Genomic DNA, 22788 nt, shown 5'->3' on the forward strand with positions numbered 1-22788 from the left:
GATGGCTGCATAATATTCCATGGTGTATATGTGCCACATTTTCCCTGTCCAGTCTATCATCAATGGGCCTTTGGGTTGTAAACAGTGCTGCAATGAACATTCTTGTGCATGTGTCCTTATAGTAGAACGATGTATAATCCTTTGGATTATAATCCCAGTAATGGGATTGCTGGGTCAAATGGAATTTCTATTTCTAGGTCCTTGAGGAATAGCCACACTATCTTCCACAATGGTTGAACTAATTTACACTCCCACCAACAGTGTAAAAGTGTTCCTATTTCTCCACATCCTCTCCAGTATTTGTTGTTTCCAGATTTTAATGATTGCCATTCTAACTGGTGTGAGATGGTATCTCAATGGAGTTTTTATTTGCATTTCTCTGATAACCAGTGATGATGAGCATTTTTTCATATGTTTGTTGGCATCATGTATGTCTTCTTTTGTAAACTGTCTGTTCATATCCTTCGCCCACTTTTAAATGGGCTTGTTTGTTTTTTTCTTTTAAGCCTGTTTTAGTTCTTTGTAGATTCTGGGTATCAGCCCTTTCTCAGATGGGTGGATTACAAACATTTTTGCCCATTCTGTTGGTTGCCAATTCACTCTAATGACTGTTTCTTTCACTGTGCAGAAGCTGTGGAGTTTGATTAGGTCCCATTTGTCTATTTTGGCTTTTGTTGCCAATGCTTTTGGTGTTTTGGTCATAAAGTCCTTGCCTATGCCTATATCCTGAATGGTTTTGCCTAGATTTTCTTCTAGGGTTTTGATGATGCAAGGTCTTATGATTAAGTCTTTAATCCATCTGGAGTTAATTTTAGTGTAAGGTGTCAGGAAGGGGTCCAGTTTCTGCTTTCTGCACATGGCTAGCCAGTTTTCCCAACATCATTTATTAAACAAGGACCCCTTTCCCCATTGCTTGTTTTTGTCAGGTTTGTCAAAGATTGGATGGTTGTAGATGTGTGGTGTTGCCTCTGCAGCCTCTGTTCTGTTCCATTGGTCTATGTCTCCATTTTGGTACCAGTATCATGCTGTTTTCATTACGGTAAACTTGTAGTATACTTTAAAGTCCGGTAGTGTGATGCCTCCAGCTTTGTTGTTTTTGCTTAGAGTTGACTTGGCTATGTGGGCTCTCTTCTGGTTCCATATGAAGTTTAAGGTGGTTTTTTCCAGTTCTGTGAAGAAGGCCATTGGTAGCTTGATGGGGATAGCATTGAATCTGTAAATTACTTTGGGCAGTATAGCCATTTTCACGATACTGATTCTTCCTAACCATGAGCATGGAACGTTTCTCCATCTATTTGTGCCCTCTCTTATTTCATTGTGCGGTGGGTTATAGTTCTCCTTGAAGAGGTCCTTTATGTTCCTTGTTAGTTGTATTCCTAGGTATTTTATTCTCTTTGTAGCAATTGTGAATGACAGTTTGTTCTTGATTTGGCTCTCTTTAAGTCTGTCATTGGTGTATAGGATTGCTTGCGATTTTTGCACATTGATTTTTGTATCCTGAGACTTTGCTGAAGTTGCTTATCAGTTTCAAGAGATTTTGGGCTGAGATGATGGGGTCTTCTAGATATACAACCATGTCATCTGTAAATAGAGACAATTTGACTTCCTCCTTTCCTATTTGAATATCTTTATTTCTTTTTCTTGCCTGATTGCTCTGGCTAGGACTTCCAATACTATATTGAATAGGTGTGGTGAGAGAGGGCATCCTTGTCTAATGCCAGATTTCAAAGGAAATGCTTCCAGTTTTTGCCCGTTCAGTATGATATTGGCTGTTGGTTTGTCATAAATAGCTTTTATTATTTTGAGATACATTCCATCAATACTGAGTTTATTGAGGGTTTTAAGCATAAAGGGCTGTTGAATTTCGTCAAAGGCCTTCTCTGCATCAATTGAGATAATCATATGGTTTTTGTCTTTGGTTCAGTTTATGTGGTGAATTATGTTTATACACTTGCGTATGTTGAACCAGCCTTACATCCCTGGGATGAAGCCTACTTGATCGTGATGGATAAGCTTTTTGATGTACTGTTGCAATCGGTTTGACAGTATTTTATTGAAGATTTTTGCATCCATGTTCATCATGGATATTGGCCTGAAGTTTTCTTTTCTTGCTGAGTCTATGCTAGGTTTTGGTATCAGGATTATGTTGGTCTCATAAAATGATTTGGGAAGGATTCCCTCTTTTTGGATTGTTTGGAATACTTTCAGAAGGAATGGTACCAGCTCCTCTTTGTATGTCTGGTAGAATTCGGCTGCAAACCCATCTGGACCTGGGCATTTTTTGGGTGGTAGGCTCTTAATTGCTGCCTCAACTTCAGCCCTTCTTATTGGTCTGTTCAGGGTTTCGACTTCTTCCTAGTTTAGGCTTGGGAGGATGCAAGTGTCCAGGAATTTATCCATTTCTTCCAGGGTTACTAGTTTATGTACATAGAGTTGTTTGGAATAATCTCTGATGATGGTTTGTATTCCTGTGGAATCGGTGGTGATATCCCCTTTATCATTTTTTCTTGCATCTATTTGATTATTCTCTCTCTTTTTTTTTTATTAATCTGGGTAGAGGTCTATTTTCTTGATTTTCAGAAAACGAGCTCCTAGATTTATTTTTGAAGGGTTTTTATGTCTCTCTCTCCTTCAGTTCTGCTCTGATCTTAGTTATTTCTTATCTTATAATAAGTTTTGAGTTTTTTGATCCTGCTCCTGTAGCTCTTTCAATTTTGACAATAGGGTGCCGATTTAGATCTTTCCTTGCTTCTCATGTGGGCATTTATTGCTATATATTTTCCTCTAGACACTGCTTTAAATGTGTCCCAGAGATTCTGGTATGTTGTGTCTTCGTTCTCATTGGTTTTGAAGAACATCTTTATTTCTGCCTTCATTTCATTGTTAATCCAGTCAACATTCAAGAGCCCGTTGTTCAGCTTCCATGAAGCTTTGCGATTCTCAGTTAGTTTCTCAATTCTGAGTTCTAATTTGATTGCACTGTGGTCTGAGAGACTGTTTGTTATGATTTCCGTTCTTTTCCATTTGCTGAGGAGTGATTTACTTCCAATTATGTGGTCAATTTTGGAGTAGGTGTGATGTGGTGCTGAGAAGAATGTATACTCTGGATTTCTGGTGGAGAGTTCTGTAAATGTCTATTAGGTTTGCTTGGTCCAGGTCTGAGTTCAAGTCCTGGATATCCTTGTTAATTTTCTGTCTCGTTGATCTGTCTAATATTGACAATGGGGTGTTAAAGTCTCCCACTATAATTGTGTGGGAGTCTAAGTCTCTTTGTAAGTCATTAAGAACTTGCCTTCTTTATCTGGGTGCTCCTGTAGTGGGTGTGTGTATATTTAGGATCCTCAGCTCTTCTTGTTGCATGGATCCTTTTACCATTATGTAATGTCCTTCTTTGTCTCTTTTGATCTTTGTTGATTTAATGTCTATTTTATCAGACACGAGAATTGCAACTCCTGCTTTTTTTTGCTGTCCATTTGCTTGGTAAATCTTCCTCCATCCCTTTATTTTGAGCCTTTGTGTATCCTTGCATGTGAGATGGGTTTCCTGGCTACAGCACACGGATGGGTTTTGGCTTTTTATTCAATTTTCCAGTCTGTTTCTTTTGATGGGGGCATTTAGCCCATTTATATTTAGGGTTAATATTGTTATGTGTGAATTTGATCCTGCCATATTGATGCTAGCTGGCTGTTTTGCCCATTAGTTGATACAGTTTCTTCATTGTCTAAATGCTCTTTACCATTTGGTATGTTTTTGGAGTGGCTGGTACTTGTTGTTCCTTTCTATGTTTAGTGCCTCTTTCAGGAGCTCTTGTAAAGCAGGCCTGGTGGTGATGAAATCTCTGAGTAAGTGCTTGTTCATAAAGGATTTTATTTTTCCTTCACTTATGAAGCTTAGTTTGGCTGGATATGAAATTCTGGGTTAAAATCTCTTTTCTTTAAGGATGTTGAATATTGGCCCCCACTTTCTTCTGGCTTCTGGGTTTTTGCTGAGAGATCTGCTGTGAGTCTGATGGGCTTCCTTTTGTGGGTAACCCGACCTTTCTTTCTGGCTGCCCTTAGCATTTTCTCCTTCATTTCAACTCTGGTGAATCTGATGATTATGTGCCTTGGGGTTGCTCTTCATGAGGAATATCTTTGTCATGTTCTCTGTATTTCCTGGACTTGAATATTGGCCTGCCTTGCTAAGTTGGAGAAGTTTTCCTGGATAATATCCTGAAGAGTATTTCCCAGCTTGTATACATGCTCTCTGTCACATTCAGGTACACCTATCAAACATAGATTAGGTCTTTTCACATAGTCCCATATTTCTTGGAGACTTTGTTCATTCCTTTTTACCCTTTTTTCTCTAATCTTGCCTTCTCATTGTGTTTTTCAGCTTCATTAATTCACTTATATTCCTCTCTAAGTTGTTTATTTTCATTAGCATTTCCTCAAATCTTTTTTAAACGTTCTTAGTTTCTTTGCATTGGGTTAGAACATGTTCTTTTAGCTCACAGAAGTTTCTTATTACACACCTTCTGAAGCATGTTTCTGTCAATTCATCACACTCATTCTCCATCCAGCCTTGTTACCTTGCTGGTGAGGAGTTGTGATCCCTTGAAGGAGGAAAGGCATTCTAGTTTTGGGTATTTTCATCCTTTTTGTGTTGGTTTCTTCCCATCTTTGTGGATTTATCCACCTGTCGTCTTTGTAGTTTTTGACTTTCAGATTGGGTCTCTGAGTGGACATCCAGTTTGTTAATGATGAAGCTATTTCTTTCTGTTTCTTAGTTTTCTTTCTAATAGTCAGCCCCCTCTGCTGTAGCACTGTTGATGTCCGCTCCGGGTTACCCTGCTTGCCTGGGAATCACCTGCAGCAGCTGCAGAACAGTAAGGGTTGCTGCTGGTTTCTTCTGCTATCTTTGTCCCAGAAGGATACCCGCGAGATGTCAGTCTGAGCTCTCCTTTATGAGGCGACTCTTTGGATATGCAGGAGTCAGAGAGCTGCTTGAGGAGACAGTCTGTCCTTTATAGGAGGTCAGGTTCTGAGCTGTGAGCTCTCTTGTTCATTCAGAGCTGCTGAGCAGGTATGGTTAAGTCTGTGTTGCAATAGAACTCATAAAGTCCCATTTTCCCCCCCAGGTGCTCTGTCTCAGGGAGTTAGGGCTTTATTTATAATTTCTGTTGTGCTGTTGCCTTTTTTCAGGGCTGCCCTGCCCAGCAAGGAGGCAGCCTAGTCACTGTCTGCCTGCAGAGGCTTTGCTGAGTTTCTGTGGGCTCTGCCCTGCTGCTGTGTGAACTTCCCTGCCACCCTGTTTATACGGGTGTAGTTAGAACTGCCTCAGCAATTGTGACCCAGCTCTATCATGGCAGACTCTCTCTGTAATGGCGGGCTGCCTTGGCAATGGTGGGCTGCCACAGCAATGGCGGACTACCTCCATAGTGGCGGACTGCCTTGGTAATCGCAGATGCCTCTAACCCACAGAGCCGGACTGTCCTAGGTTCAGCTGTGCTTGCTGTGAAACTCTCAATCCAGAGCATTTCAGGTTGCTAATTTTTTGTGGGGATGGGACCAGCCAAGCCTTGATCACCTGGCTCCCTGCCTCAGAGCCCTTTTTTTTTTTTTTTTAGTCGAACTGTCTCCCATGTGTTTCAGTCGCCTGTTGAAAATGTGCCGCGATCTGTGTGATCTGAAACAGCCGCACTGAGATTCATGGTGCTTTTTTTGCCTGCAATCTCCTGGCCTAGCTCTCTGTTTCAGTCCCCTTTTTTATCAGTTGAATGGGTGACTGTCTCCCAGGAGCTCCAATTCCCAGCTAAAACAGTTTCTGGACCCGTGTATTTTGTACGGAGAACCGCCGCACTGGGGCACCGGCCAAAACAGCTGTGCTAGCCAAACAGCCATGCTGGCAACCCGATGGGGCTCCTCCACCTGGTAATCTCCTGGTCTGTGGGCAATAAAAATCTGTCTGGAAATGTGGCGTCAACTCATCCTCTGCGCTTTCACTGGGAGCTGCAATCCTAAGCTGCTCCTAATTGGCCATCTTGGATCCATCCAGTTTAACTCTTTAATAAACATTGGCAGTCTAGGTACTTCAGTCCTAAGGAAGAAAAAGATTCAACTGTCTAGGTTTGTCATGGAAACAATTGCTTAGATGAAAGTGTTCAAAAGTGTTAAAAATAAGCATTAAATAGTCCTGGAATTGCATATAACTGGAAGATATACAGTTTAGTTGTTTTTTTATTCTTTCCCAATGTGGGCTAAAGGCTTTTTCCAAATACATCTCCAGCATTTCTTACACTTATCACATTATGCACTTGGCAGGATGCTTTCATGTGCATGATCTACTTTGATCCTTAACAACACTTTGAGGCAGCCAAGGCAAGTATGAGGCACCTCTTTTTGCAGATGAGAGAGCTAAAGCTCAGAGAGGGACCTGGCTTGTGCATGCAACCAGCAGAGGTATAGCCATGTGTTTGAATTGCTGGTCCTGTGCATCTTTCCACCACAAAATATCCATTATCTTCTAAGGACTAAAATCAACAAGCTGGTTCAACTGGGGCAGGTCTCCGGCTGCTTTACTTTCTCCCATAAACAGAAATCAATCCAGCCAACATTGGTACCTACTAATGCGAGTACTCGGAGCTCTCTTCTGGACTCCTTGTGATCCTGAGAATGTCCATGTCTAAGTGAAAAAATAACGTAATGACCCAAATGATTCAAGAGGGAAAAAATGTTGTATCCAGAAAGAATGTCTATTTTCAGTAACTAAATGCTTAGAACATACACAGCACAATATTTTTCAGTCTTCTCTTTTGAAGGTTTTACACATTATATAACAAAATTTTACTTTGGACATTAAACTAAAATGACAGCATCAATTTTGACTTGTCCTGGATTTGGTTGACAGACATGACTGGAATTAGTAAAATGTTTTAGTTCAGACAGAGGATCACCTCTGTGTTAGAGGTTAAATGAACCTTGCAGATGACCTAACCCAAATTTCCAAAAGGAAATCAACCAACATCATGCAGTTAATTGCTTGGAATCTCCACTTCCCTCGCCATATGAACATAAAATTGTTTGTTAGAACTGAAATAGTTCACTCCTGCCAGCTCTAGAGGTCAGTTGTTGGAGGTGAAAGGGATTAAAAACCTCAGGCAGGTTGGGCATGGTGACTCATGACTGTAATCCCACCACTTTGAGAAGCCAAAGTGGGTGGATCAATTTGAGGCCGGGCATCGGAGACCAGCCTGACCAACATAGTGTAACCCTGTCTCTACTAAAAATACAAAAGTTAGCTGAGCATGGTGGCTTACACCTGTAGTCCCAGCTACTTGGGAGGCTGAGGCATGAGAATCACTTACACCTGAGAGGTGTAGGTTGCAGTGAGCCAAGATTGTGCCACTGCACTCCAGCCTGGGTGACAGAGGCAGACGCTGTCTCAAAACAAACAAACAAAGGAACGAATAACACCTAAGGCAGTGAGGTTCTAACTTTTGCATGGTTATGGTAAGTGAAGCAATACCCAAGTGATCCCAGACCAAACCAAGGGTCAGGCTGCTTATTCTCATGGCCCAATAATAAAATGCAGATGAACTGAGAAAGGAGGGAGTTTATGTCTGTAATTGGGTACAGGGAGAAGGCTGGAAATTATTCTCAGACCAACTCAAAATTACAAAGTTTTCCAGAACTTATATACCTTCTAAACTATATGTCTACATGTAAGTGTGCATTCATCTAAAGACATAAGTGATTAACTTCTTCTAATCTATAACTAAGATCTGAGTCCTGAAGAGCTTCCTCTGGAGCCTCAGTAAATTTACTTAATCTAAATGGGTCCAGGTGCTGGGGTAATTACTCTTATCTTGTCTCCTGCTAAATCAGGGAAGTTTGGAGAGCTCCTTCAGCCCCCTGAAAAACTTATTTGTGGAGGCCTAGGGAGTTTCCTTAGCCCCCAATAAAACTTGCTTAATCCTAAATGCATCCCGTTAAGAATTCCTTCATTACTTTGTCATGTTTCAGGGCCCAAGAAAGGCCTGGGCAAATCTCTTAGACTTTTGTTACATTCCAACCTTTGTATAAGGGCATTGGCTCTTTCAGGTTTTAATATTTAATTTAACCACTCTGTCAGCGCTGAAATAGCTGTTATGGAGGCCTGCATTAATGAGACCTGCCCTGCCACATAAGTGCCATAAGAGCTTGCTACATTAAATAGTCATGTTTTGAAGTGCATCCTCAAGCTTAATGCAAAATTTCACATTTATTATGTTGTGATTTTTTTAAAATTCTAGAATAAGGCAAAAAAATGCATTTTGCTTCTTGCACCACATATCACCTCAGTATTTATCGAATAATTTGTCTAAAGTGCTCCCTTTCTGGGAGAACTCCAAGCTTCACAAGATGTTTAGAATAAGTCCTTCCCCTAAATTGAAAGCAAATGGGTTTTGACAATTGAATTTCAACATGAGACAGATAATAATGCACTTCAGTACCCATGGTTCTCTTTAAAATTAATGTGGAATGGCTAAGGGCTTGAATGATTAGTTTTTCCTTTAGTAATTATTTTTCTTCAAGAATGTGCCCCAAGTCCTGTTGTGCATATGCTAAATTTCCAAGTGTTAAAGTGGCCATATTTGTTAAGCTGTGGTCAGCTAGACAATAGACACGACTCTACCATGTTTTATCATCATTTCCCAAAATTAGCTGCAGAGGTAAAGTGACCTACATTCTAGCTCTGATTGTGGAATCAGGGACTGAAGGCCCAACTTGGACTTTCCACTTTGTTATTTGCCAGAAGATTGGAAGACAATAGAATGGACTTATTTGCATATCTACTTCTCTCCTCTCTTTTTGAAGTGATAAACATCAGTAAAATGCATTCCAAATGAACAGATTAGATATGGAAAATCTAGAGTATGGATTGGCAGTACAAGAAGAATGGCAGTAAGCCCAATACTTAAAACGCCCAAAGATGTATTAGCAACAGCATAACCTCCCAGAAAACATCTTGGTTCCTTATGGTAAGAGCATAGCAATGGATGGGATATGACCAGTGATTTTTCGGGAATATTTTAGTAACAGAATATTGTGCATGTTACCCTGCCATTGGCCTCTGTGTGTAGAGATTCAAGGTGGGCATTCCCAACTTGCCTTTACAACCATCTCAATCTATTAGCCAGGGATTTATCTAAACCTGAAGAGAGTTTCTAACTTTAGCCTTCACAGCGTCTTAGAGGAGTTAAAAAGAACTTTTGTTTTTCTATTGTGATTCACTGATCCACATTTTTAAAGGAAATTCTGAAGTACTCTCAAGTAAAAAGTATTTAACCTAGTTCTAAGAAAAAAGTATAAAACTCTAATATTAAAAACTGCACTTGCAATAGAGAACCAAGATGACCGATTAGGAGCAGCTCAGGATTGCAGCTCCCAATGAAAGCACAGAGGGTGAGTGGGCACCGCATTTCCAGACGGATTTTTATTGCCCACAGACCAGGAGATTCCCAGGTGGAGGAGCCCCACGGATCGCCAGCCTGGCTGTTTTGGCCGGCGCATCTGCTTTGCCGGTGCCCTGGGGTGGCAGTTCTTTGTACAAAATACACGGGCCCGGCCACCATTTTAGCTGGTGATTGGAGCTCCGGGAAGGCAGAGTTGCTCATTCATCTGATTAAAAAGGGGACTGAAACAGGGAACCAGGACAGGAGATTCCCAGACAAAAAAACGCCGCAAATCTCAACACCGCTGTTTCAGCTGGCGCAGTGGGTCACCACACAGGAAATCACACAGATACCGGTGGCTTTTTAACAGGCGACTGGAACACCTGGGAGAGAGTCGACCGTTCAACTAAAAAAAAAAAAAAAAAAAGGCTCTGAGTCAGGGAGCCAGGTGATCAGGCTCAGCTAATCCCTACCCCCACAAAAAAAACAGCAATTGGGAATGCTCTCGGTTGAGAGTTTCACAGCAAGCACAGCTGAACCTGGGAAGGTCCAGCTCTGAAGGGGGGGGCGTCTGCCATTACCGAGGCACTCCACCACTATGGAGGCAGCCCGCCATTGCCGAGGCAACCCACCACTACAGAGAGAGTCTGCCATTACAGAGGTGGGCTGACTTTCCCAAGGCAGTTCTAACTACACCCGTATAAACAGGACTGCAGGGAAGTTCACACAGCAGCTGGGCGGAACCCACAGAAGCTCAGCAAAGCCTCTGCAGGCAGACAGTGATTAGGCTGCCTCTTTGCTGGGCAGGGCACCCCTGATAAAAGGTAGCAACACAACGGAAACTCATAAATAAAGCCCTAACTACCTGGGACAGAGCACCAGGGGAAAAAAAATAAACGGGGGTTTATGAGTTCTACTGCAGCAGATTGAAATGTACCTGCTCAGCATCTCTAAATGAATGACAGAGATCACAGCTCTGCACTTGAGCTCCTATAAAGGACAGACTGGAGGTGATAGATCCAAGATGGCTGTTTAGGAGCAGCTCAGGATTGTAGCTCCCAGTGAAAGCGCAGAGGGTGAGTGGACGCCGCATTTTTATTGCCGACAGACCAAGAGATTCCCAGGCAGAGGAGCCCCACGGGTTGGGTAGCCAGTGCAGCTGTTTTGGCTGGCCAGCTGTTTTGGTCAGCATGGCTGCTTTGCCCCGCGTAGCTGCATTGCCCGTGCCCCGGTGCAGCGGGTCTCCGTACAAAATACACTGGTCCGGGTGATCTTTTAGCTGGTGATTGGAGCCCTGGGAAGTCGCCCATTCATCTGATTAAAAAGGGGACTGAACAGGGAGCCAGGCCAGGAGATTCCTGGGCAAAAAAAGCGCCACGAATTTCAGCGCCGCTGTTTAAGCTGGTGCAGTGAGTCGCCGCATAGGAAACCACACAGATCCCGGTGCCTTTTCAACAGGCAACTGGAACACCTGGGAGAGGGTCAACTGTTCAACTTAAAAAAAAAAAACGGGGGGCTCTGAGGCAGGGAGCCAGTTGATTGGGCTCAGCTGGTCCCACCCGCACAAAAGAACAGCAATCAGAAACTCTCTGGATTGAGAGTTTCATAGCAAGCGCAGCTGAACCTGGGATGGTCCAGCTCTGGAGGGGAGGGGCATCCGCCATTACCGAGACTCCACCACTACGGAGGTAATCTGCCATTGCTGAGGCAGCCTGCCATTGCCAAGGCAATCCGCCATTGCTGAGGCTGCCTGCCATTGTCAAGGCAACCTGCCATTGCCAAGGCAACCTGCCATTACAGAGAGAGTCCACCAATACAGAGGTGGGCCACCATTGCTGAGGCAGTTCTAACTACACCAATATAAACAGGACTGCAGAGAAGTTCACAAGGCAGCTGGGCAGAGACCACAACAGCTCAGCACAGCCTCTACAGGCAGACAGTGACTAGGCTGCCTCCTTGCTGGGCAGGGCAGCCCTGAAAAAAAATGGCAGCAGCACAACGGAAACTCATAAATAAAGCCCTAACTCCCTGGGACAGAGTACCTGGGAATAAAAAGCGGTTTATGAGTTCTGCTGTAGCAGATCTAAACGTACCTGCACAGGAGCTCTGAATGAACAATGGAGCTCACAGCTCAGCATTTGAGCTCCTATAAAGGACAGGCTATCTCCTCAAGCAGCTCCCTGACCCCTGTATATCCAAAGAGTCACCTCATAAAGGAAAGATCAGACTGACATTTGGCAGGTATCCTTCTGGGACAAAGATAGCAGAAGAAGAAACTGTTAGCAAACCTTACTGTTCTGCAGTTGCTGCCGGTGATCCCCAGGCAAGCAGGGCCTGGAGTGGACCTCAGAAGTCCTACAGCACAGGGGCCAGACTCTTAGGAGGAAAACTAAGAAACAGAAATAACTTCATCACCAATAAACAGAACATCCACTCAGAGACCCAATCTGAAAGTCAGCAACTACAAGGACAACACGTGGATAAATCCAGAAAGATGAGAAGAAACCAGCGCAAAAAGGATGAAAACAACCGAAACCAGAATGCCTTTCCTCCTCCAAGGGATCACAATTCCTCACCGGCAAGGGAACAAAGCTGGATAGAGAACAAGTGTGATGAAATGACAGAATCAGGCTTCAGAAGATGTGCAATAAGAAACTTCTGTGAGCTAAAAGAGCATGTTCTAACCCAATGCAAAGAAACTAAGAACGTTGAAAAAAGATTTCATGAAATGCTAATGAGAATGGACAACTTAGAAAGGAATATAAGTGAATTGATGGAGCTGAAAAACACAACACAAGAACTTCACGAAGCATGCATAAGTATCAACAGCAGAATTGACCAAGCAGAAGATAGGATATGAGAGGTCGAAGATCAACTCAATGAAATGAAACGAGAAGGCATGATTAGAGAAAAAAGGTTAAAAAGGAATGAACAAAGTCTCCAAGAAATGTGGGAATATGTGAAAAGACCTAATCTACGTGTGATAGGTGTACCTGAACGCGATGAAGAGAATGAATCCAAGCTGGAAAATACTCTTCAGGATATTATCCAGGAAAACTTCCCCAACCTAGCAACGCAGGCCAATATTGAAGTCCAGGAAATACAGAGAACTCCATGAAGATATTCATCAAAAAGAGCAACACCAAGGCACATAATCGTCAGATTCACCAGGGTTAAAATGAAGGAGAAAATGCTAAGGGCAGCCAGAAAGAAAGGTCAGGTTACCCACAAAGGGAAGCCCATCAGACTCACAGCAGATATCTCAGCAGAGACCCTACAAGCCAGAAGAGAGTGGGGGCCAATATTCAATATCCTTAAAGAAAAGAACTTTCAACCCAGAATTTCATATCCAGCCAAACTAAGCTTCATAAGTGAAGGAAAAATAAAATCCTTTGCAAACAAGCAAGTACTCAGAGATTTCATCACCACCAGGCCTGCTTTACAAGAGCTCCTGAAAGAGGCACTACACATAGAAAAGAACAACCAATACCAGCCACCCCAAAAACATACCAAATGGTAAAGAGCATCAACACAATGAAGAATCTGCATCAACTAATGGGCAAAACAGCCAGCTAGCATCAAAATGGCAGGATCAAATTCACACATAACAATATTAACCCTAAACGTAAATGGTCTAAATGCCCCAATCAATAGAAACAGACTGGCAAATTGGATAAAAAGCCAAAACCCATCAGTGTGCTGTATCCAGGAAACCCATCTCACATGCAAGGATACACAAAGGCTCAAAATAAAGGGATGGTGGAAGATTTACTAAGCAAATGGACAGCAAAAAAAAGCAGGAGTTGCAATTCTCGTCTCTGATAATATAGGCTTTAAAGCAACAAAGATCAAAAGAGACAAAAAAGGACATTACATAATGGTAAAAGGATCAATACAACAAGAGCTAACGATCCTAAATATATACGCACCCAATACAGGGGCACCCAGATACATAAGGCAAGTTCTTAATGACTTATGAAGAGACGTAGACTCCCACACAATAATAGTAGGAGACTTTAACACCCCATTGTCAATATTAGGCAGATCAACGAGACAGAAAATTAACAAGGATATCCAGGACTTGAACTCAGACCTGGACGAAGCAAACGTAATAGACATTTACAGAACTCTCCACCAGAAATCCAGAGTATACATTCTTCTCAGCACCACATCACACCTACTCTAAAATTGAACACATAATTGGAAGTAAATCACTCCTCAGCAAATAAAAAAGAACGGAAATCATAACACAGTCTCTCAGACCACAGTGCAATCAAATTAGAACTCAGAACCGCACAGCTTCATGGAAGCTGAACAACTGGCTCTTGAATGTTGACTGGATAAACAATGAAATGACGGCAGAAATAAAGATGTTCTTCGAAACCAATGAGAATGAAGAAACAACATACCAGAATCTCTGGGACACATTTAAAGCAGAGTCTAGAGGAAAATATATAGCAATAAATGCTCACATGAGAAGCAAGGAGAGATCTAAAATTGACACCCGATTGTCAAAATTGAAAGAGCTAGAGGAGCAAGATAAAAAAACTCAAAACCTAGCAGAACACAAGAAATAACTAAGATCAGAGCAGAACTGAAGGAGATAGAGACACAAAAAACCCTTCAAAAAAATCAAAAAACCCAGAAGCTGGTTGTTAAAAAGATCAACAAAATAGACCACTAGCCAGATAAATAAAAAAGGACAGAATAACCAAAATGATGCAATAAAAAATGATAAAGAGGATATCACCACAGATTCCACAGAAAACAAACCATCATCAGAGATTATTACACACAACTCTATGCACATAACAAGTAAACCTGGAAGAAATGGATAAATTCATGGACACTTGCATCCTCCCAAGCCTAAACCAGGAAGAAGTCGAAACCCTGAATAGACCCATAACAAGGTCTGAAGTTGAGGCAGCAATTAAGAGCCTACCACACAAAAGAAAGCCCAGGTCCAGATGGGTTCACAGCTGAATTCTACAAGACATACAAGGAGGAGCTGGTACCATTCCTTCTGAAACCATTCCAAATAATCCAAAAAGAAGGAATCCTTCCCAAATCATTTTATGGGACCAACATCATCTTGATACCAAAACCTGGCAGAGACTCAACAAGAAAAGAAAACTTCAGGCCAATATCCATGATGAACATAGATGCAAAAATCTTCAATAAAATACTGACAAGCCGATTGTGACAGTATATCAAAAAGCTTATCCACCATGATCAAGTAGGCTTAATCCTGGGGATGCAAGGCTGTTCAACATACGCAAGTCTATAAACGTAATTCACCACATAAACAGAACCAAAGACAAAAACCACATGATTATCTCAATGGATGCAGAGAAGGCCTTTGACAAAATTCAACAGCCCTTTATGCTTAAAACCCTCAGAAAAACTAGGTATTGACGGATCGTATCTCAAAATAATAAAAGCTATTTACGACAAACCAACTGCCAATATCATACTGAATGGGCAAAAACTGGAAGCATTCCCTTTGAAATCTGGCACTAGACAAGGATGCCCTCTCTCACCACTCCTATTCAATATAGTACTAGAAGTTCTAGCCAGATAAATCAGGCAAGAAAAAAATTAAAGGGTATTCAAATAGGAAAGGAGGAAGTCAAACTGTCTCTATTTGCAGATGACATGATTGTATATCTAGAAGACCCCATCGTCTCAGCCCAAAATCTCCTGAAACTGATAAGCAACTTCAGCAAAGTCTCAGGATACAAAATCAATGTGCAAAAATCAGAAGCATTCCTATACACGAATAACAGACTTAAAGAGAGCCAAATCAAGAACAAACTGTCATTCACAATTGCTACAAAGATAATAAAACACCTAGGAATACAAGTAACAAGGAAGGTAAAGGACCTCTTCAAGGAGAACTACAAACCACTGCTCAACCAAATAAGAGAGGACACAAACAGATGGAGAAACATTCCAAGCTCATGGTTAGGAAGACTCAGTATCGTGAAAATGGCCATACTGCCCAGTGTAATTTACAGATTCAACGCTATCCCCATCAAGCTACCAATGACGTTCTTCACAGAACTGGAAAAAAAAACCTTAAACTTCATGTGGAACCAAAAGAGAGCCCGCATAGCCAAGTCAATTCTATGCAAAAAGAACAAAGCGGGAGGCATCACACTACCGGACTTCAAACTATACTACAAGCCTACAGTAATCAAAACAGCATGGTACTGGTACCAAAACAGAGATACAGACCAATGGAACAGAACAGAGGCCTCGGAGGCAACACAACATATCTACAACCATCTGATCTTTGACAGGCCTGACAAAAACAAGCAATGAGGAAAGGACTCCCTGTTTAATAAATGGTGTTGAGAACACTGGCTAGTCATGAGCAGAAAGCAGAAACTGGACCCCTTCCTGACACCTTACATTAAAATTAACTCCAGATGGATTAAAGACTTAAACATAAGACCTAACACCATAAAAATTCTAGAAGAATATCTAGGCAAAACCATTCAGGACATAGGCATAGGCAAGGACTTCATGACCAAAACACCAAAAGCATTGGCAACAAAAGCCAAAATAGACAAATGGGACCTAATCAAACTCCACAGCTTCTGCACAGTAAAAGAAACAGTCATTAGAGTGAATCAGCAACCAACAGAATGGGAAAAATTTTTTGCAGTTTACCCATCTGACAAAGGGCTGATATTCAGAATCTACAAAGAACTAAAACAGATTTACAGGAAAAAAACAAGCTCATTCAAAAGTGGGCAAAGGATATGAACAGATACTTTACAAAAGAAGACATACATGAGGCCAAAAAACATGAAAAAATGCTCGTCATCACTGGTCATCAGAGAAATGCAAATCAAAACTACATTGAGATACCATCTCACGCCAGTTAGAATGGCGATCATTAAAAAATCTGGAGACAACAGATGCTGGAGAGGATGTGAAGAAATAGGAACACTTTTACACTGTTGGTGGGAGTGTAAATTAATTCAACCATTATGGAAGACAGTGTGGCGATTCCTCAAGGACCTAGAAATAGAAATTCCATTTGACCCAGCAATCCCATAACTGGGTATATATCCAAAGGATTATAAATCATTATATTATAAGGACACATGCACATGAATGTTCATTACAACACTGTTTACAATAGCAAAGACCTGGAACCAACCCAAATGCCCATCAATGATAGATTGGACAGGGAAAATGTGGCACATATACACCATGGAATATTAAGCAGCCATAAAAAACGATGAGTTCGTGTCCTTTGTAGGGACATGGATGAACCTGGAAACCATCATTCTCAGCAAACTGACACAAGAAGAGAAAATCAAACACCACATGTTCTCACTCATAGGTGGATGTTAAACAAAGAGAACACATGGACACAGGGAGGGGAGCACTACACACTGGGGTCTGTTGGGGGAAATAGGGGAGGGACAGTCGGGGGTGGGAAGTTGGGGAGAGATAGCAAGGGGAGAAATGCCAGATATAGGTGATGGGGAGGAAGGCAGCAAATCACACTGCCACGTGTGTACCTATGCAACAATTTTGCATGTTTTTCACATGTACCCCAAAACCTAAAATGCAATAAAAACAAAACCAAAAGATAAAAAAATAAAAATTTAAAAAAAAAAAAGTACAGACTGTCTCCTCAAGCAGCTCCCTGACTCCCATATATCCAAAGAGTCAACTCATAAAGGAGAGCTCAGACTGACATTTGGTGTGTAACCTTCTGGGACAAAGATAGCAGAAGAATAAACTAGCAGCAACCCTTAATATTCTGCAGCTGCTGCAGGTGATCCCCAGGGAAGCAAGGCCTGGAGTGGACCTCAGCAGTCTTACAGCAGAGGGGCGAGACTGTTAGAAGGAAAACTAAGAAACAGAAGGGAATAACTTCATCATCAACAAACTGGACTTCCACTCAGAGACCCAATCTGAAGGTCAACAACTTCAAAGACGACAGGTGGACAAATCCACAAAGATGCAAAAAGGATGAAAGCACCCGAAACCAGAACGCCTCTCCTCCTCCAAGGGATCACAACTCCTCACCAGCAAGGGAACAAAGCTGGATGGAGAACAAGTGTGATGAAATGACAGAATCAGGCTTCAGAAGGTGGGTAATAAGAAACTTCTGTGAGCTAAAAGAACATGTTCTAAACCAATGCAAAGAAACTAAGAACCTTGAAAAAAGATTTGATGAAATGCTAACGAGAATGGACAATTTAGAAAGGAATATAAATGAATTGATGGAGCTGAAAAACATAACATGAGAACTTCGAAAAGCATGCACAAGTTTCAACAGCCGAATTGACCAAGCAGAAGAAACGATATCAGAAGTCGAAGATCAACTCAATGAAATAAAACGAGAAGGCAAGACTAGAGAAAAAAGGGTAGAAAGGAATGAACAAAGTCTCCAAGAAATGTGGGACTATGTGAAAAGACCTAATCTATGTTTGATAGGTGTACCTGAATGTGACAGAGAGAATGAATCCAAGCTGGAAAATACTCTTCAGGATATCATCCAGGAAAACTTCCCCAACCTAGAAAGGCAGGCCTATATTCAAATCCAGGAAATTCAGAGAACCCCACAAAGATATTCCTCAAGAAGAGCAACCCCAAGGCACATAATTGTCAGATTTACCAGGGTTGAAATGAAGGAGAAAATGCTAAGGGCAGCCAAAGAGAAAGGTCAGGTTAACCACAAAGGGAAGCCCATCAGACTCACAGCAGATCTCTCAGCAGAGACTCTACAAGCCAGAAGAGAGTGGGGGCCAATATTCAACATCCTTAAAGAAAAGAACTTTCAACCCAGAATTTCATATCCAGCCAAACTAAGCTTCATAAGTGAAGGAAAAATAAAATCCTTTGCAAACAAGCAAGTACTCAGAGATTTCATCACCACCAGGCCTGCTTTACAAGAGCTCCTGAAAGAGGCACTAAACATAGAAAGGAACAACCAGTACCAGCCACTCCAAAAACATACCAAACTGTAAAGAGCATCAACACAATGAAGAAACTGCATCAACTAACGGGCAAAACAGCCAGCTAGTATCAAAATGGCAGGATCAAATTCATGTTTTCAGTCTTCTTAAATTGGTTAAGACTTATTTTGTAGTCTAATGTTTCAGTTCATTGAAATGTTAGCTATATATTTGTGAGGTGTATTTGGTCTATAGTGTTAAGTCTGCTGGGTCCTTATTTTCTGTCTGGATGACTTATATGTTGTTGAAAGTGAGATGTGGAATTTCTTCATTATTGTATTGCCATCTGTCTCCCTTCAAATCTGATAATATTTGCCTTATGTACTCATGTGCTTCAATGTTGACATTGATTGTTATGATGAGAGGTTTGACAATGGAAATTGGTAGAAACCTTCATCATCTCTGCTGTTTCCCCTGTCTCTGGTCTCATCTACAGCACTGGCACATCCTCATGAGATAGTTAAGATGTGAATATCATTCTTGTTTTACCATAAAGGAATAAGAATAGGAAAAAATTAACATGTTCAAGGTTACACCATGAATTTTAGGAATACATCCCTGCTGCTTAATTCCCATTTAGTGTTCTGATACACACTAAACTACTCTTTATCTCACTTCAATTGCTATCTCAAATTATATTGGTAAGCCCATACTCCACATTCTGCTTTCACTGGGGGGAATAGAGATTGACAGGCTATCTATCATCCATCTTTGCTTTAGAATGAAATGTGACTTTTATGTAACTATAGTAATATATGTATGCCATAAAAATGCCTTGCAGTCTCAAAATGCTACAAATAGGAAATGAAGACTAATGTGCAAAAAGAAAAAGAAAAAACAAAGAGAAAATCAAGGTAACTCAGTCATCAGGGAAGGGAGCTAATACTCAGACCAAGCTAGATTTGACCCCAAATCTAAGGATTTTTTAAATCAGATAGAAACAAACATGTTAAAGCCAAGGATCCTATGTTCTGACATCTTTTCCCTGTCTCCAAAATTTCTGCCATGTGTGACCAATTAGCACAGTTGGCTAGAACATGGTGCTAATAAGGCCAAGGTCAGTGGTTCAAATCCCGTATGGGCTGAAACTCGATGCTTCCAGCAGACACAGACCATCTAAATCACATTTGGGCCCCTGCCAAGGGCATCATATTGGTCATAAATGCAGTTGAGAAAACCTTACTAAATCATAGTAACTCCATCTACCCTATTGGAATAATTCAAACACATGCCATACTGATGGTGTGACTATAGACATGAATAAAAAACAACATTGTTATTAGCAGAATAAATTAGTAATTTTGCTTACACTTTAAATTTTAAATGTACTCTTTGTGGCCCAATAGAGCCATGACTTTATTTTTGAAAGCTCATGCGTGTAGAGATACTAAAATTTCAAGATGTTGAATGACGTGTGCAATAATACCTCAATTACTTAAACTCATCAGGAAATGAGTTATTTTGTATATACAAGTTATGTTCAGATATAGAAGTGTCTGCTTAGCACCAAGTCATGTTCATATTAGATATTTTGATGAAAATATTTCTAAATAAAATTCACATTTTTATGCCTCTCAAATAGGAGAAAGAAAACATTAAAAAAAAAGTCAAGGGGAAATTAATAGAATAAAATATTTCAGTGATGTGTGGAAAAGGAAGTAAACTTCTCTGGCCCCTGAAAGACTAAGCTAGAACCTAAGCTAGGAAGTTGGAGGCAGACAGAACCTAAGGAAAAAAATATTTTGATTACCGTCAAAGCCTAATCCTGGAACAGAATTCTTTGGGCAATAGTATATTTTCTATTGCACTTTGCAACAGTGCAAACCTATGTCCAAGCTCTGTTCTCCTCTTAAACTTTATTTCAGTGTTCATTGAACAGTGAGGCTAAACATAAACATTTAGGGATGTAGTAGAAGACACTCATGAGTTGCATGGGGATTGGAGCCGATGACCACTAAGCTTCATTCTAGTTCTAGCATCCTGTAAGAGAACACTATGTGACTGATCATAGCAGCATTGTTCCTAACGGCCAAAAAGTGGAAATAAGTCAAATGTCCATCATCGAATGAATGGCTAAATAAAATGTAGTATTCACACAATGGAATATTATTCAGAAATAATAATGAAATACTGATACATGCTACAGCATGAATGAACCTTGAAAACATTACACTAAGTAAAAGAAGCCAACCATAAAAGACTACAAAAAAAAAAAAGAAAATTTTATATCCATGTAGAAAACTCTTTATTAGCTAAGTTCCCAGATGTCAGCTTAGGGTCAACCTAGCAAGCAGGACTTTCTAAGGCTAGACAAGCTCAGGCCTGCTACATTAACTCTTTTCAGCACAAAAGGTCACAAGAAGAAAGAAGTTCATAATTTGTCTGGTAAAGAACATTGCCTTCTATTTTGAGTATGAGATTCTAAGTGAAAAAGACATCCATATTTTATTTAATATGTTAATTTATTTGATGTATGCTTGTGATATGACAGATTTATCAAATCACAAGAGCCAAAACTGGTCTAAGTGTATACTGTGGCTGAGGCATTAAAGCTGAGAATAAACAGCTGCAAAACCCTCCCCCCGCAAAAAAAACTGCACTTCCATAAATTTTTATTTACCCTCTACAACACATTCTGAAATGCATTATACTATGGTTTCACTTTATAGCAATTTAAGGCGGAAAGATGGAAGCTAGAAGAAGAGGATAAAGAAAACAATGAAAGATGTCAAAGGGCCAGGAGCAGTGGCTCCCCGTACTTTGAGAGGCCAAGGCAGGTGGATCACTTGAGCTCAGGAGTATAAGACCAGCCTGGGCAGCAGGGCAAAACCCCATCTCTAATGAAAATACAAAAAAGTTAGTCAGGCATGGTGGTGCCTACCTTTAGTCCCAGCTACTTAGGTGGCTGAGATCAAGGCCTGAGGGAGAATTGCTTGAGCCTGAGAGGCAGAGGTTAGTGAGCCAGTGAGCCGAGATTGCACCATCACACTCCAGCGAGGGTGACAGAGGAAGACCTCCACCCCCCCAAAAAAGACATAAAGGAGGCATAAGAGGAGAAAGGAGGAAAGGAAGTGAAAGGAGAATAACTCAGAAGTAGAGAAATATAGAGAGATAAAAAGAAGGAAATGCAGGGAAGAAGTCAGAAGTCCTGATGTAAACTAATTTTTAAACAATCTAATGTGTACTGAGCTGCATGGTGTCAAAGTGTCTAATCACTGCCCTTTGAAATATTTACCAGATGCTTAATCTGTAAATGAAACAGTCACTATCAGAATATTTTTTTCAGAGCTAAATATAATAACTGAAACCAGTGACACCTCCCAAGGTCACTGGCAAAGGTCAGATGAAACCAAGCCAGACCTAAACGAGGTAAGAGAGGTTCCCTGCTTCACCAAGAATTGAGTATACTAAATGCACACTTTAAGCAAAGAAGCATTTCCTTTGCATTACCCTCAACTCTTCATCCTTCTGCTTGCCCCATATATCTAGAACACAAGGTTTTGGTGAGAAAATCCCCACTTGGGCTGTCTATATCTTGTATGGCTTTACAGATATTCCACATACCTGTCCTTGGCCTTTATCCTTCCAGTCTGCAGTCCTGGGTCATTTCATTTATTTAGTGATGTCTGTGTACCATGTAATTTTTATAAGCGCTATGAAGTAGCTATGATTGTTGCCTTTATTCAACAGATCTGTACTTTGAGATGAAGAGGTTAAATAACTTGCCTAAGGTCACCCAATAAGTGGTAAAGCCAGGATCAGAGCTCAGACTGTCTGACTCTAAAACCCAGTCACTAGTCCTCTCCTTACTTCATTCTGAGCTCTTCCTCTTTCTTTCCCTGTCTGACATCATGCCACCTGGAATGTCAGCCCTTCACTGAAATCATTGGGGATGTTCTTCAAGCTCTTCTTTATAAAACCTTCCTGCACTGAATGAAGTTAGCATATAAACTTCCTTTTCCACATGATAATGGCCAGAAGTCCACACATCTGAGGACAAAGTCTATACTGACTTGGTTCTGATGTCAGTGCTTGCCATGTGAATTATATCTGTTCTTAGAAGAAGCAGTATTGTACTGAGTGCCATGTTCTCTCTCCAAGTGTCGGTCTGAGTTTATGTTTTTAATTGTAGACTGAAATTCCTAGAGATCATCAATTCTGTCTAGCTTATGTGGCATGTAAAACAATTCCCTTAAGGAAACACAAACCATGTGGTTAAGAGAGAAATTACAGATAACTAAGAGAGGAGAGATCATTACTTCCCCAAAAACTATTCCAGCCATATGTGGGCCCTCATCCAAATGGTGGATGCCCATATACACGTTCCTAAGAACAATGAGTGTGGAGGGGGGAATGGAATTTAAATTTACATTAGGCTTCTAAGTGAAG

The 22788-nt window shown here is 41.0% G+C and overlaps 1 protein-coding gene across 3 annotated transcripts in view; it reads left to right on the forward strand.

The window, feature by feature from the left end:
- LOC116563626 (potassium voltage-gated channel subfamily B member 2) overlaps nucleotides 1-22788 on the forward strand; it is an 82873-nt gene that overhangs the window by 53050 nt on the left and 7035 nt on the right. Inside the window, exons 1-2 of one of the 3 annotated variants that reach the window (XM_032296332.1) lie at nucleotides 13075-13116; nucleotides 19451-19456. The exons of 1 other annotated variant lie outside the window; for it this stretch is intronic. Coding sequence is in view for 1 of the 2 variants with exons in the window: in XM_032296331.1 (XP_032152222.1) it covers nucleotides 8999-9001 (3 nt within the window). In the remaining variant the exon portion in view is untranslated. Of the gene's footprint in view, nucleotides 1-8206; nucleotides 9002-13074; nucleotides 13117-19450; nucleotides 19457-22788 lie in introns of those variants that run through there. One more of the 3 variants, XM_032296331.1, reaches the window with a different exon arrangement.

The sequence above is a fragment of the Sapajus apella genome, unplaced genomic scaffold, assembly GCF_009761245.1.
Source record: "Sapajus apella isolate SASKATOON/1434 unplaced genomic scaffold, GSC_monkey_1.0 scaffold35, whole genome shotgun sequence".
Lineage (NCBI taxonomy): Eukaryota > Metazoa > Chordata > Mammalia > Primates > Cebidae > Sapajus > Sapajus apella.